The sequence below is a fragment of the Typopeltis vanoorti genome, chromosome 6, assembly GCF_054136105.1.
Source record: "Typopeltis vanoorti isolate ZY-2024b chromosome 6, IOZ_Tvanoo_1.0, whole genome shotgun sequence".
Classification (NCBI taxonomy): Eukaryota; Metazoa; Arthropoda; class Arachnida; order Uropygi; family Thelyphonidae; genus Typopeltis; species Typopeltis vanoorti.
The window spans coordinates 92,625,393-92,639,482 of record NC_143554.1 but is presented as its reverse complement, the minus strand read 5'-3'; the positions used below and the strand labels follow the sequence as shown (position 1 = coordinate 92,639,482).

At 37.3% G+C, this 14,090-nt stretch overlaps 1 protein-coding gene across 1 annotated transcript in view; it reads right to left on the bottom strand.

The window, feature by feature from the left end:
* Positions 1-2,219: 2,219 nt before the first annotated feature.
* Positions 2,220-14,090, bottom strand: part of LOC150105708 (histidine--tRNA ligase, cytoplasmic-like) — a 190,507-nt gene continuing 178,636 nt past the window's right edge. Inside the window, exon 13 of the mRNA XM_090394308.1 lies at positions 2,220-2,403. Coding sequence (XP_090250434.1) covers positions 2,332-2,403 — 72 coding nt within the window. The 3' untranslated portion in view covers positions 2,220-2,331. The remainder of the gene's footprint in view (positions 2,404-14,090) is intronic.

The window sequence follows — 14,090 nt, the reverse complement described above, 5'->3', positions numbered from 1 at the left end:
CATATCATCTAACTTACAGTCTATCCATCAATGATACCAACATATAACAGAATTCATATATATATGAGGATTCACATTAAATAAAAACAAAGAGTATACTGATTGAAGTAAAGTATCTCAAATTAGGAAGTTTTATTTCATTATTCACTGCTAGTAGTGCAAAATGAGTTCCAGATGTTTATCATAATAAACACGTAATTACACATACATATCAATTGAAATTTTGAATTTCCCAAGTAATTCTCAAAGAAGGTTTAAGTAGCACCTGGTTCTGATTTTGAAATGATTAAAGCTTTACATGACGAAAAAAGTAATGAGATAGATAATATTTTTTCATTTATTATACAGGGCGATTCTAAATTATTGTTGAGGTTTTCGTAAACTATAATTTTCAAACTGGAAACAACAAAATAAAACTGCTTACGGAATATGAAAGTGTAACTCACAAAGTTTTATTTAGCAACACTGTACTTGCCGCCTTGATTTCTGGGAGATAATATGATGTCATACTTCAAAATGGTGACTGTTCAAGAGAAAGCAACATGAGTACTTTAGTTTTCTGAAACAGTCTGTTATCACAACGCAATGTCGTTACAGAACTAGGTATGAAAAACATCCACCTTCAGATAATGCTGACACTTGTTAAAGCAATTTCAAGAGACTGGTAATGTTCAGCACCAAAAAGGAGTGGGGAAGACCAAGAACTTTGCAGGAAGATGTTGTTCGTATCCAAGAAGTATTTTATCGAAGCCAGCAAAAATCAACTAGACAAGCTTCTTTGCAAGGTATACCACAAACGACTGTTTGGAGAGTGAGGGTTGTTCATAACTGCATTCAACTCTGTATGTACAAACTGCAGATTGTGCAGGCTTTACAGCTGGACAATAAACTGCCATTTCCAATTTGCCCAAGACAAAGCTGATAAAAATTACTTTTAGTAAATTTCATCAGCTTCGCCTTTTCATTAGTGATGAAGCAAAGTTTTGCATATCAGGGAGGGTACATTGTCGTAACTGCAGAATATGGAGATCAAAAAACCCTCATGCTATTCAAGTATTCAAAAGAGATAGTCCTGATGTGAATATCTGGTGTGCTTTATTGTTCGGAAGTTTTGGGGTCCTTTTTCTTTGCAGAAAAAACAGTGACAGCAATGAATTATCTGGACATGCTACAGCTGTATCTGTTATCCCAGTTGGAAGATCATCAGACAAATGTGGTGTCACAGCAAAATGAAGCACCGCCATATTGGGATCTTATTGTCCGAGAATTTCTTGACATGCATTTTCCTGGAAACTGGGTTGGGCATAGTGGACTGATTCCATGACCTCCATGCATGCTTACTCGATATTAAGCTGCTTGATTTCTTCTTGTGGGATTACATGAAGGACATTGCTTACCAAATCCCTATGACTTCCCCCTCGATGAAATTAATTATTGCTGCATTGTTGAAAAGACCAGAATTATTGCTGCAATAGAAACAGTTACACTGCAAATGATGAAGAACACTTGGAGGGAAATTGCTTATTGCTTGGACATCTTACATGCCATGAAAGGCACGCAAAGTTGTTTAGCATTCTGCAGGACTGATTCCATAATAAAATTTTTTGATTTACACTTTCATATTCTGTAAGCAGTTTTATTTTGTTTCTGGTTTGAAAATTATAGGCCACGGAAACCCCTGACAATAATTTAGAATCACCCTGTATTAAATAAAAGAATATACAAAAAAAAAAATTATTTTCAAACAAAAAATACACTAAAAAAAAAGAAAGAAAGAAAAGCAATCTGTAGAACAGTGGGATGAAAGACTTTTTATGTATGTCGTTCTATTGTGATCCTGAATTCTCTTATGTTAAATATAAAATAATATACATAACATGATATTACTGACAGAAAACAACTGTGGTCATCGATTACTTTTGAAATCAAGGCTATGCAGTTGTTGGAAATCAATGCAAAAGACTTGGGCAAATCCCAATTTTTAATCACTGACCTCTCCAAATACTTTTTTTTACTTTCATGTGAAGTCAATATCTACTTTACTCATCTGCTCTGATTTAACACCAAGTGTTTTTTTTAAAAAAATGCTTGATCTTCTGAGAATGCAGGTTCTCTAGTTTATTAAAGTTAAAAATTTAAATATGAAAAAAAGATTAAAAATTAATTGTTTCATTCTGATTTGAGATTTTTTTAAATTTTCAATTAAACAACAGAACAATAAATACAATGGAATGTATCCATTTAGAAACCAAATGCTATTATACAGTGACAAAGGCAACAGTTTAAATATATCTTTGGAGAAAATTTTTTTTTAAAAAAAAACATTTCTGTTTAGTGATCTACACCATTCATCAGGAAACGCCTTCTAATTTCTTCCCTCAGATTTGCTCTTGGAATTTCACACTGAAATAAAAAAATAAAAAAGATAATCTATAAACAATAAATAATTACACCATGTAATAATTCTGATAACTTAAGTGAACAAATGATTTAAAGATTATTGTTTTAAAACAGCATCAAATACAGTCGACTCACTATAGCAAACTCATAGGAATCACAACAAGAATTGCTTGCGACAGTGAATTTTTTTTTTAAGCTTAGCATTATATTCATCAAGCGTTGGTTGGGACTTTTCAGAAGTTTGCTGTAGTGAGCAAGTTTGCTATAGTGGTATTTGATACAAATCGTTATTACACTATTGCTATGATGCAATGGAGAGAATAATCTAGGAATCTTTGGAAAGGCATTATACCCTAAACATCTAAATATTAACCAAAGTATCAACTTGTCTGAATACATCCTAACCTTCATTAGCTAAACACATGCACATAAATGCGTAAACAAGTGCAACATTCTGAAAAACACAACATACAATTAGAAATATTTTAAAATAATATCCATCTCTTCTATAACTGCATAATATTTGTCACCTTTGTTGGTGTTCACTAGTTTGTATGTTTACACCTGTAGAAATCCTGTGCAATTAAGATGAAACATTGTGTTGTCAATTAAAATAGATGTTATCATCTTATCCCAGTGCTCTGCCTTATAAACTCTTAGTCACATACTTATGAACCAGCTAAGTCTACATACTTGTGTGTGTTTATATAGAGATAGAGAGTCAACTGCTGTAACAGTGAATTTTTTTTTAGCTTAACATTATATTCATGGGGGCTTTGGTTGGGACTTTTCAGAAATTTGCTGTAGTAAGCAAAATTGTTATAATAGTGTTTGACACACACACACACACACACATGCAAGTGAGAGAGTCAATAATCTATAATTCTATAATTTCTCCAACACGTGTTGGAGTAACTATTTTATTTCTAATTATGAAAATGATACTCAACGTTTTGACCTCTGGATCAAGGTTATCAGGAAAACATACATATGCACAAGACACAAGCAATGCACGTAGCTTGTGTAAGATAAATCTAATTTATCTAAAGAGATTTATCATACTTTTGTGTAGTGTCATGTAGCTTGTGTCCTGTGCATATGTATATTTTCCTGACGATGAACTCAATCCAGGTCAAAACGTTATCATTTTCATAATTAAAAATAAAGTATTTACTCCAACACGTGTTTGTGTCTCCATAAATTCTACACAATGAATGCTGACTACTGTGTAACCTTAAAAGAAAGAATCTACTTAGAAAATGTTTGCAGAACTTTAAATTAAACAATTCAACATATGCTTGGCCTGGTTAGCCTAGTAGATGTCATCTCTATTTTCTAACTAGACTGTAGGTGTAAATTCGATTGCTATGATATTTGTTACCACCTTTACTTGATTTTTTTTTTTTTTTAAATATTGGTATGAGACCACTGCTCTGCTTATTACATTTGTAGCATGTTTGCTCTTAGAACAAAACCACTGAACAGCCAGTGCACAGAATCGCTACGTGCAATATTATTATTATTATTACCCAAGACCTCATGAAGTCAAAGAGGTCCTTCTATCATACACACAGCTCATCATACCATGCTTTAAACACACTCAAATTCTCTGCAGGCACCACGCTCTCAGGCAAAGCATTCCAATCATTCATAACTCTGCATGAAAAAAACCTGCTTCTCACTCCTCCCCCCCCTACTCACACCCTCTTTATACAGTTTCCAGGGATGACCTCTGGTTCTCCCACTATTTTCTGTAGAACCTCTCCAGCATTGATCCTATAACACCTTACTAACTTGTAGGTCTCTATCATATCTCCCCTCTTCCTCCTGTCCACCAGACTCTGCAAGTTGCATCTTCTCAATCTTTCCTCATACTCGACATTCCAGAGGTTAGAAACTACCTTGGTCAGTCATCTCTGGACCCTTTCCAACATCTCTTCATCCTTCTGAAAACCAGGTGATCAAATCTGGGCATAATAGTCCATGTGTAGCCTAATCAAAGCCTTATACAACGGAACAAGAATCTCCCTACTTCTACAGGTCAGTGTCCTCCACATCATTCCCAGAAGCCTTTGTGTTGTCTACACAATTTTGGCTGTGTCCCCTAAATTTCAGATCCTTATCCACTATCACCCCCAGATCTCTTATTTCCTCCACCTTCAACAATATATCATCACCAAGCATAAATTCTGCATCCCATTTTTTTTTCTTTCCAAATTTAAAACCTTACATTTTGCAACATTGAACTCACATCCCCATTCCCGTGCCCAATCACTCAATTTATTCAAGTCTTCTTGTAAGGTCACAACATCTTCTCTACTTTTCATGGTTCATCCCAACTTTGCATCATCTGCAAGTTGAATATCTCCATCCAAATCTTCACCAATATCATTAATATACAAATTAAACAGCAATGGTCCTAAAACAGACCACTGAGGCACATCACTAAGTAACTTTCCGTTTCCTGGATATCGTTTCCACATACACAACTTGTTGATATCTATCAGATAGCCAGTCTCCAATCCAATGCACTAATCTAATATCCAACCTCATCTGCTCTAGTTTGACTGTCACCTTATCATGAGGTATTCTATCAAAAACCTTTGCGAAATCCAAGTATATTACTGTGTATCCTTTTCCTCTGTCCAAGGAAGCAGTCACTTTATTGTAATAAGTAGGTAGATTACTAAAACATGACCTCCATTTAGCAAATACATGCTGTCCATCAAAGATAATACCATTGTTGTCAACCCAACTCTGGATCCTAGTTCTCACAAGCTTCTCCAACAACTTAACTACAACACCTGACACACAGATAGGCCTATAGTTTGATGCTTGAGTTCTATCACCTCATTTATGAAGTGATAGAACTTCATAAACATGACACAAACTTGCCCTCCTTAGGAACTTGACCCAGTACAAGCCTCATATTAAAAAAATATGGCAAGGCCAGCATCAACTTCCTGGCAGCAGGGTGACCACATCTAGTACTTTCATACTAGATCTAGTACGTTTTATAAATTTTTAGTGTTCTAGTATGTTCACCAACAGATCTAGTATTTTTTCCCTTCCGAATAATAATAACAACATGAGAGTTAGACATATGAGTTGAATATTTTTCTCTTCTCACCTCCCCATATGTCACATTCAGCGACACAAGAATATGATTTCTCTTTTTTTCCTACCCCTCTTACTGTTGCTAGTCTTCTCCCCCCCCCACGATCCCGTACTCAGGCAATACGACTGGCATTAGCCAATGAAAATATATTCTTCGCTATTCAAAGTTCAAACACTTCTCGTGTGTTATAAAAAGTCCGGTGTTTTTATTAATTTCATTAACAAAAACTTGTTTAATTCTTCATCAAAAATATTATTATTTAGATTTTACTTTTAAACATGGACAAGTGACAAGCAAAACGTTCTAAATTTAAATATGATTCTAAATCTCAGGAGAAAATGTGTAGTGCATGAGTCAGTAAAGTACATAAATAAACGAGCTAATGAAAGTGAAGATACCAATGCCAGCCCTTCCCACTCACAAGAAACCACTTCTCACACAGATAATTCAGATAAAAGAGAAAGTGATGCTAATTATGATTCAAATTCAGGTTTACAAGGTTCATCTAAAAAGATGAAAAAAATCATATAAGCAAAAATTCAAAGAAGAATGGTTGGAGGATCCCTTTCTTAAATCCTTGATTTATTCAGGTAAAAGTAAAGAACACACTGCTTATTGTAAATTTTGTGATATAAGCATTAATGGTAGCAAATGTCTATTGATTGGTTATGCAAACACTCCAAAACACTAGCAGAATGTAGAATCTAAAAGAAGCTCACCAGGTATAATGTCGTTGTTTAAATCCAGTTCCAAATATCAGTCGGAAAAATAAATTAAAGAGGCAGAATTAAGATTATGTGCTTATGATGCAGGCAGGTCCCTTCCGTACAGGGGTGCAAAGTACCGGGTGGCACAATTTAGGGGCGATATAATCGAACACGTTTGTAAAAAAATAGGGAATAAATAATACACTGAATTGTTTGTGCATATTTGTCAACCTTCGAATGTGTAAGATTTCAATAAGGGGCTGAATCACTGGGTAGTTAAATAAATGATACGAGCTTCAACACCATCATCATCATCTTCAAATTCCTGCCATGTACCCTAAAGGGGTGTACAGGATATGATAGTACTACATGAAAAAAAATTACATCATTAATAATTTCCTATCTATAATTTTCCTCCAAATCAGTCTGTTACTTGTCAAGACTCCAACATTATCAGATCTTATATTTCTATCGTCCAAGGCACTTTTGTACTGCATCAATCCACCTACATCTTGGTCTTCCTCTTGGTCGTTTTGCTGCTAACCTGGCAGAGAACATTTGTTTTGCTAATCTTTCTTCGCCCATTCTGTTTAAGTGACCATACCACCTGAGATTAGCTCTGCTAACGCATTTCTGGATGTTGACAATGTCAAGTTCTTTCCTAATATTATCAATTTTAATATGATATTGCCATTGATACCATCTGTCCTATAATCTTTCTCAGGACTCTCATATCTGCGGTCTCTAGTCTTTGGTCAAGTGTTTTACTTCTGACCCAGCTCTCAGATCCATAAGTTAAAACTGGTTTGAACATCGTCTTGTATACAGCTAATTTAGTGTTCCAACTAATTTCTCTCTTATTCCATATGAATTTATTCAATTGACTTCCTACCATACCAGATTTGTTGATTCTGTTGTCTATTTCTATATTTAATTTTTTGTACTGCATCAATCCACCTACATCTTGGTCTTCCTCTTGGTCTTCAGTAAAAATTACCATCTTCAGTAAAAATCGTGCGAAAGTAGCTGAAATGTTTTACTTGTTCCACAGGTTCTCCATTCACAACACAGTTGACATTTTCAATGATTCTGCCTATTTTCATTGTCTTTGTCTTTTTAATACTGACCTTCATACCATATCTATTACAACAGTTATTCAATTTAGTCAGGGAATCTTGCAAACTTGTAGCGGATTTATTTAGAAGTATAACATCGTCCGCGGAAAGCAAAGAGCTGACATTAACATCTCCAATTTTGATATCATGTTTAATACCACTTTCCTTCATAATGTGATCCATATAGATAATGAATAACAGAGGGGATAATGTACATCCTTGTCTCACAACAGATTTAACATTAAACCAACTTCCTGTACTTCCTTCAATTCTAACTGCTGACTTACAACTCAAATAAAGACTAAGTATTGCTTGATATAATGCCCCATTGATACCATATAACTGTAGCATATTGAATAGCTTCTCTCTTGGCACCTTGTCATATGCTTTTTCGAAATCGACAAAACTTAAATACAGATCTCTGTTATATTCCCATTTCTCGACTATTTGTCGTAAAGTGAAGATCTGATCCTGACAGCCTCTATTTGGCCTGAATCCAGCTTGTTCTTCACCAAGCTTTTCTTCCACAATTCTTCTCAACCATTTCTCAAGTATACTTGCATAGATCTTGCCAGGAACACTTAGTAGGGAAATACCTCTGTAATTCTCACATTCAGTTTTATTTCCCTTTTTTATATATGGGTACTATGAGAGCTCTACTCCAATCATCGGGAATTCGTCCCTCTGTCCAGGCTTTCTGAACTATGCAGTGCAGCCATTGTAAGACTCTTATACCACCATACTTCAGCATTTCTGGTCGAATATCATCTACTCCTGCTGCCTTTCCACATTTCAAGCCTTTGATGGCTTTTTCTACTTCAAGTACGGATATGTATTCCTGACTGCATGCCTGGTCAGTGTTTTTTACCACTGTGCTGTCATCACTGCTTGTTTCATTTAGCAGTTTTTCAAAGTAATTATTCCATACTTCAAGGATATCTTTTTCTCCCATTTTCATGTCACCTTTATTATCTCTAACTCCTTTTACAGCACTCTTTCCTCCATTTCTAAGCTTCTTCAACAACCTCCAGAATATTTTGCCACCTTCTTGATATTTATTTTCTATATTCTTGCCAAAGTCCTCCCATGACTTTTGTTTAGCTAGTTTTACACAGTGTTTAGCATTCTTGCATTTGTCTCTGTATTCTCTAAGAGCAGAAGCTGACTTATTTGACAGGAACTCTTGATATGCTTTTTTCTTTTGCTTCACTGCCTCTTTAACTTCCTGTGTCCACCAGGGAGTTCTGATTTTTTTATCCTTGCAGACAACCTCACCACATGCCTCTCTAGCTGAATCAATCAATGTTTTCTTCAGAGTTTGCCGCTGCATCTCCAAGGTTTGATTCCTATTCTCAAACTCTTTCATTTTTTTTCCAATAATCTTTCTGTATTTTAGTCTACAGTTCACATCTGAGAGCTGCTCAACTTTTATTCGCTTTAAAACTTTCTTACATGTTATTCTTTTCAATATGAAATTCAATTTTATCCTGCTCAAGACTAAATAGTGATCACTTCCAATTTCAAATCCTCTGTACACTCTGGTGTCCTGCACCAGGGAGAAAACATCACTATCAACAATAACATAGTCAATGAGACTTTTCTTATTCCTAGCCTCTTCTCTCCATGTGAATTTGTGCACATTTTTATGTTGGAACATGATGTTAGTAATAACCAGTCCATGTCCTGAGCAGAAATCCAACAGATATTTGCCATTATTATTAGCTTTGTTATCATTTGCTCTTTTCTCCAAATTTTCCCAAAATATTTTTGTATGTCTCACAATCATTTCCTACTCTACTATTTAGATCCCCAACAAGGACCAACTTTTCCTTTTTCATTGTGTCAGTTGCGTTTTCTAAAGCGTCAAAAAATTACTCCACTTCTACCTTAGTAGAACCTTCTGTGGGACCATAGGCACAAATAAGTCTCATTGTCCAGTTCCCCATTCTCATATTTGCCCACATTACTCTACTTGAGACTGACTGCCATTCAAGAAGATTAGCCTCGTATTTTGTGTTGAATACTATGGCTACTCCTTCTTTTCCTTGATTGTCATTGCCTGAATATAACATTTTGTATTTATTGCTCAGAAAGATCTCACCAGTTTTTGTCTTTTTTGTTTCAGTCACCCCTATTATTTCGATCTGGTACTTATCTAATTGCTAAGCTAGCTGCATTTCTTTGCCATTCAGGCTTCTTATATTGATAGTACCGATCTTTAACTCTGGTGATGTTGAGTTGGCGTTTGTTTTCAGATTTGTTCCAGTAGCTGACTTTTCGTTGTTCGACCTGGTTCCCTAGCGAAAACAACGGATGCCTTGTTTAACCGGGCGACACCCCAGCCGGTATGAAATTTTGTCATGTCGTACCATCATTTTTTATTTTGGTTTAACCAATAAGAATACAGTTTGGTCGGCTAAATCCCAAATTGCCAGCTCATCCTCGTTCGTTCAGTATCCAAGTAGATACCGAACAGGATGCAACACGGGAAGGTGAGGATCGCACATTAGGTCAGAAGCCCTGGTCTGTTCTCCGCATTCCTTTAAAGGCTATGTGGAGGTCTCCTCTCAGTTATGCAGCTTTGACCCTTAAGCACCCGAGCTTCAACATAACTTACTTTAATCACTGCTCTCAGCACAGTGAACAAACATTCTAGGAATTTCTTGAGTTTTCTTCTTGATGGACTTGTGTTTCACTCAGGATTTCTCCATGAGTGCAGGTCACAAAGATGCCTCCAACGATCTCGATCTTTTCTCTCTTCCATGTTATCCCCATAGATTTCACTAGTGGATCTTCTCATCTTGTAGGTGGTCTTTCTGGTTTTCTCTTTATTCTTGTTGCCAGCTGAATATTCTATATGTTCCTCTGTTATTCCTGAGTCTGGCGATGTGACCTGCCTATCTCATCCTGCTTTCATATACTGCAGTTACCATATCTTTTATGCCTGATCTCTTTCTTATTCTTGTTGAGAGGCTTATACGCTGGTTAAACATGATAACTAATATTTAAGGAATTGACAGCGTATACTAGAAATATAAATTAAATAAACTTTAATATATACTTTCCGATATTTCGGCAAACGTCACGTTGCCATCTTCTTGGGAACTTACTACAAAGACACGTGCACACAAGTACTAATAACAGCAAATGAGACTGAAGCTAGGAAGCTAACGTTTTCCTAAAGTCCTGATGGTGCCCCCTGGCGGGCTATATTGGTAGTTCTTGGCCTTTAGGCTGAAGTTCTTCTGATAAAAGTTTCCCAAATTTGGGGCAGTCTCATGCATCCAAATTTGTTGAGGTTTGGCATGTTCCTAAGGGCCGAGGCTGATTCCATGAATAGTCTTTCATACTTGAACTTGCTGCGGTGTATTACTGTGGCTTTCTTCCATCTTATTCTGCGGCGAGTATCCAGAGCGTGGTCTGCAAGCCCAGAGTGGCTGTACTGGTGAAATCGGATGTAATCCTTGTGTTCTGAGATTCTGATATTTGCTGTCCTGCCTGTTTGGCCAAAGTAGGACAATTTACAGCTGCAAGGGACCTGGTATACACCAGGTAGGTCTAGGGGAAGTGGTTGGTCTTTAGTGGAGCAGATAAGGGATGCCAGTTTTCTATGTGGTCTGTAACAAGTGGTCAAGTCATGTTTTTTTAAGATTTTATTGATTTTTTCCGAGGTGCCTCGGATGTAGGGAATGGTGATGGATTTAGAGTAATCTTTTTTGTGAAGGGGAGGGGGTGGTGGGTTGTGGATAACTGGGTTAAGTATTTTTTGGATTTTTTGAAGGGGGTAGCCATTGGCTGAGAAAGTGTCACGGATGTGATTTAGTTCAGTGGTTAGCGCTCGATCATTTGAACAGATTATTTTTGCCCTGTTGAATAATGTCTTAATAACTCCATATTGTTGTGAAGGGGGGGGGGGTGATGAGATTGTTGGTGAATGTATCTGCCTGTATGGGTGGGTTTTCTATAAACTGAGAAAACCAAGGTTCCATCAGGTTGGCGGGTGACTAGTGTGTCTAGGAAGGGGAGGTTATTGTTTTCCTCTTTTTCCAGGGTGAACTTGATTCTAGGGTGTTGGTTGTTTAAGTGTGTTAGGAAGGAGAGGAGTGAATCCGGGCCATGTGGCCAATTAGCGAAAACATCATCAACGTAGCGAAGCCATACGGTAGGTTTTTGTGGGGCTGAGTTTAAGGCTTTCTCTTCAAGCGTCTCCATGAAGAAGTTGATTTAACGCTAGAAAATAAGCTTTCACATATGCTTAATCACGAGCTTTGGTCAGTCCTACGTGACGTCCTCGTGTACGGCAGCTAAAAAAGAATTTGAACGAATACGGAGCCGACATATCAACAAGTTTGATAAAATAATAAAGAACTCGGCGTCCAAACCTAAACTACAAACCAACACTGTAGTTAACCTTTCTTCAGCTACCTTGAAGCCTGAAGCACTCAACGCTCTGTCACGTGGTCACAACTTCGCCATTGCTCCTAAGAAATTACCGGCCGAGGAATTAATGATCCAAACTGAACGCGGGATTCGCCAACTTCCAAACCACATCGCCAATGATATTAGATTGGATGTAGCCTGTGTTCTCAATAAAGCAAAACCTCCAAAATCCAACATATCCATTAGTGAATACAAGTCACTACAAGAATTGAAGAGAAACAAAGAAATAGTGATCACCAAAGCGGATAAGGGGAACGACACTGTGGTACTCAATCTTAAAAACTACACAGGTAAGCTCAAGGCTTTATTATTAGATCGTTCCACTTACCTCCCCATTGATTACAATCCCACCAACTCACAAATTAGAAAACTCCATAGGCTCCTTAAGAAGGTCACTTCTTGGCCTGTGGAGATTACCAACAGACTAAAACCCTATAACTCTAGACCCCCCCTGCATATATGGGCTCCCAAAAATACACAAAGAAAATGTGCTATTACGTCCTATAGTGGATGGCATTGATTCCCCCACTTACAAACTAGCCAAGCATTTAGCCAAAGCGCTCTCACACCATACTGGCAATACACCATCACACATAAAAAACTCAGCCCACTTCAAAGCCAGTATAGAAAACCTTACACTCCAACATAATGACATAATGGTTAGTTTTGATGTCTCCTCCCTATTCACGAATGTCCCCCTCAAAGAAACCTTAGAGCTAATCCAAGCTAAATTTCCTCCCGATATCTCAGCCCTATTTCAGTTTACAATGAACTCAGGCTATTTCGTTTGGCAGGAAAAATTCTACAAACAGATAGAGGGGACAGCCATGGGTTCACCACTTTCCTCACCCTTGGCCAACTTCTTCATGGAGACGTTTGAAGAGAAAGCCTTAAACTCAGCCCCACAAAAACCTACCATATGGCTTCGCTACGTTGATGATGTTTTCACTATTTGGCCACATGGCCCGGATTCACTCCTCTCCTTCCTAACACATTTAAACAACCAACACCCTAGAATCAAGTTCACCCTAGAATCAAGTTCACCCTGGAAAAAGAGGAAAACAATAACCTCCCCTTCCTAGACACACTAGTCACCCACCAACCTGATGGAAACTTGGTTTTCTCAGTTTATAGAAAACCCACCCATACAGACAGATACATTCACCAACAATCTCATCACCTCCCCCTCACAACAATATGGAGTTATTAAGACATTATTCAACAGGGCAAATATAATCTGTTCAAATGATCGAGCGCTAACCACTGAACTAAATCACATCCGTGACACTTTCTCAGCCAATGGCTACCCCCTCCAAAAAATCCTTAACCCAGTTATCCACAACCCACCACCCCCTCCCCTTCACAAAAAAGATTACTCTAAATCCATCACCATTCCCTACATCCGAGGCACCTCGAAAAAAATCAATAAAATCTTAAAAAAACATGACTTGACCACTTGTTACAGACCACATAGAAAACTGGCATCCCTTATCCGTTCCACTAAAGACCAACCACTTCCCCTAGACCTACCTGGTGTATACCAGGTCCCTTGCAGCTGTAAATTGTCCTACTTTGGCCAAACAGGCAGGACAGCAAATATCAGAATCTCAGAACACAAGGATTACATCCGATTTCACCAGTACAGCCACTCTGGGCTTGCAGACCACGCTCTGGATACTCGCCACAGAATAAGATGGAAGAAAGCCACAGTAATACACCGCAGCAAGTTCAAGTATGAAAGACTATTCATGGAATCAGCCTCGGCCCTTAGGAACATGCCAAACCTCAACAAATTTGGATGCATGAGACTGCCCCAAATTTGGGAAACTTTTATCAGAAGAACTTCAGCCCAAAGGCCAAGAACTACCAATATAGTCCGCCAGGGGGCACCATCAGGACTTTAGGAAAACGTTAGCTTCCTAGCTTCAGTCTCATTTGCTGTTATTAGTACTTGTGTGCACGTGTCTTTGTAGTAAGTTTCCAAGAAGATGGCAACGTGACGTTTGCCGAAATATCGGAAAGTATATATTAAAGTTTATTTAATTTATATTTCTAGTATACGCTGTCAATTCCTTAAATATTAGTTATCAGATCTCTTTCTTAGTTCCATGATTCTAACATGTTCCATTTTGTTGATGTTACAAATCCTAAGTTCCATTGTACGCCGAGTTATTCTGAGAGTCTCTTCTTCTTTTCTTGTCGTGTTCCATGTTACATTACAGGAGTATGTTTGTTTATTATATAAAAATAACTTTTTTTTTACTATTTGTGTTTTTTCTTTATTTTAACATACATTCCTCTTAATGTGCA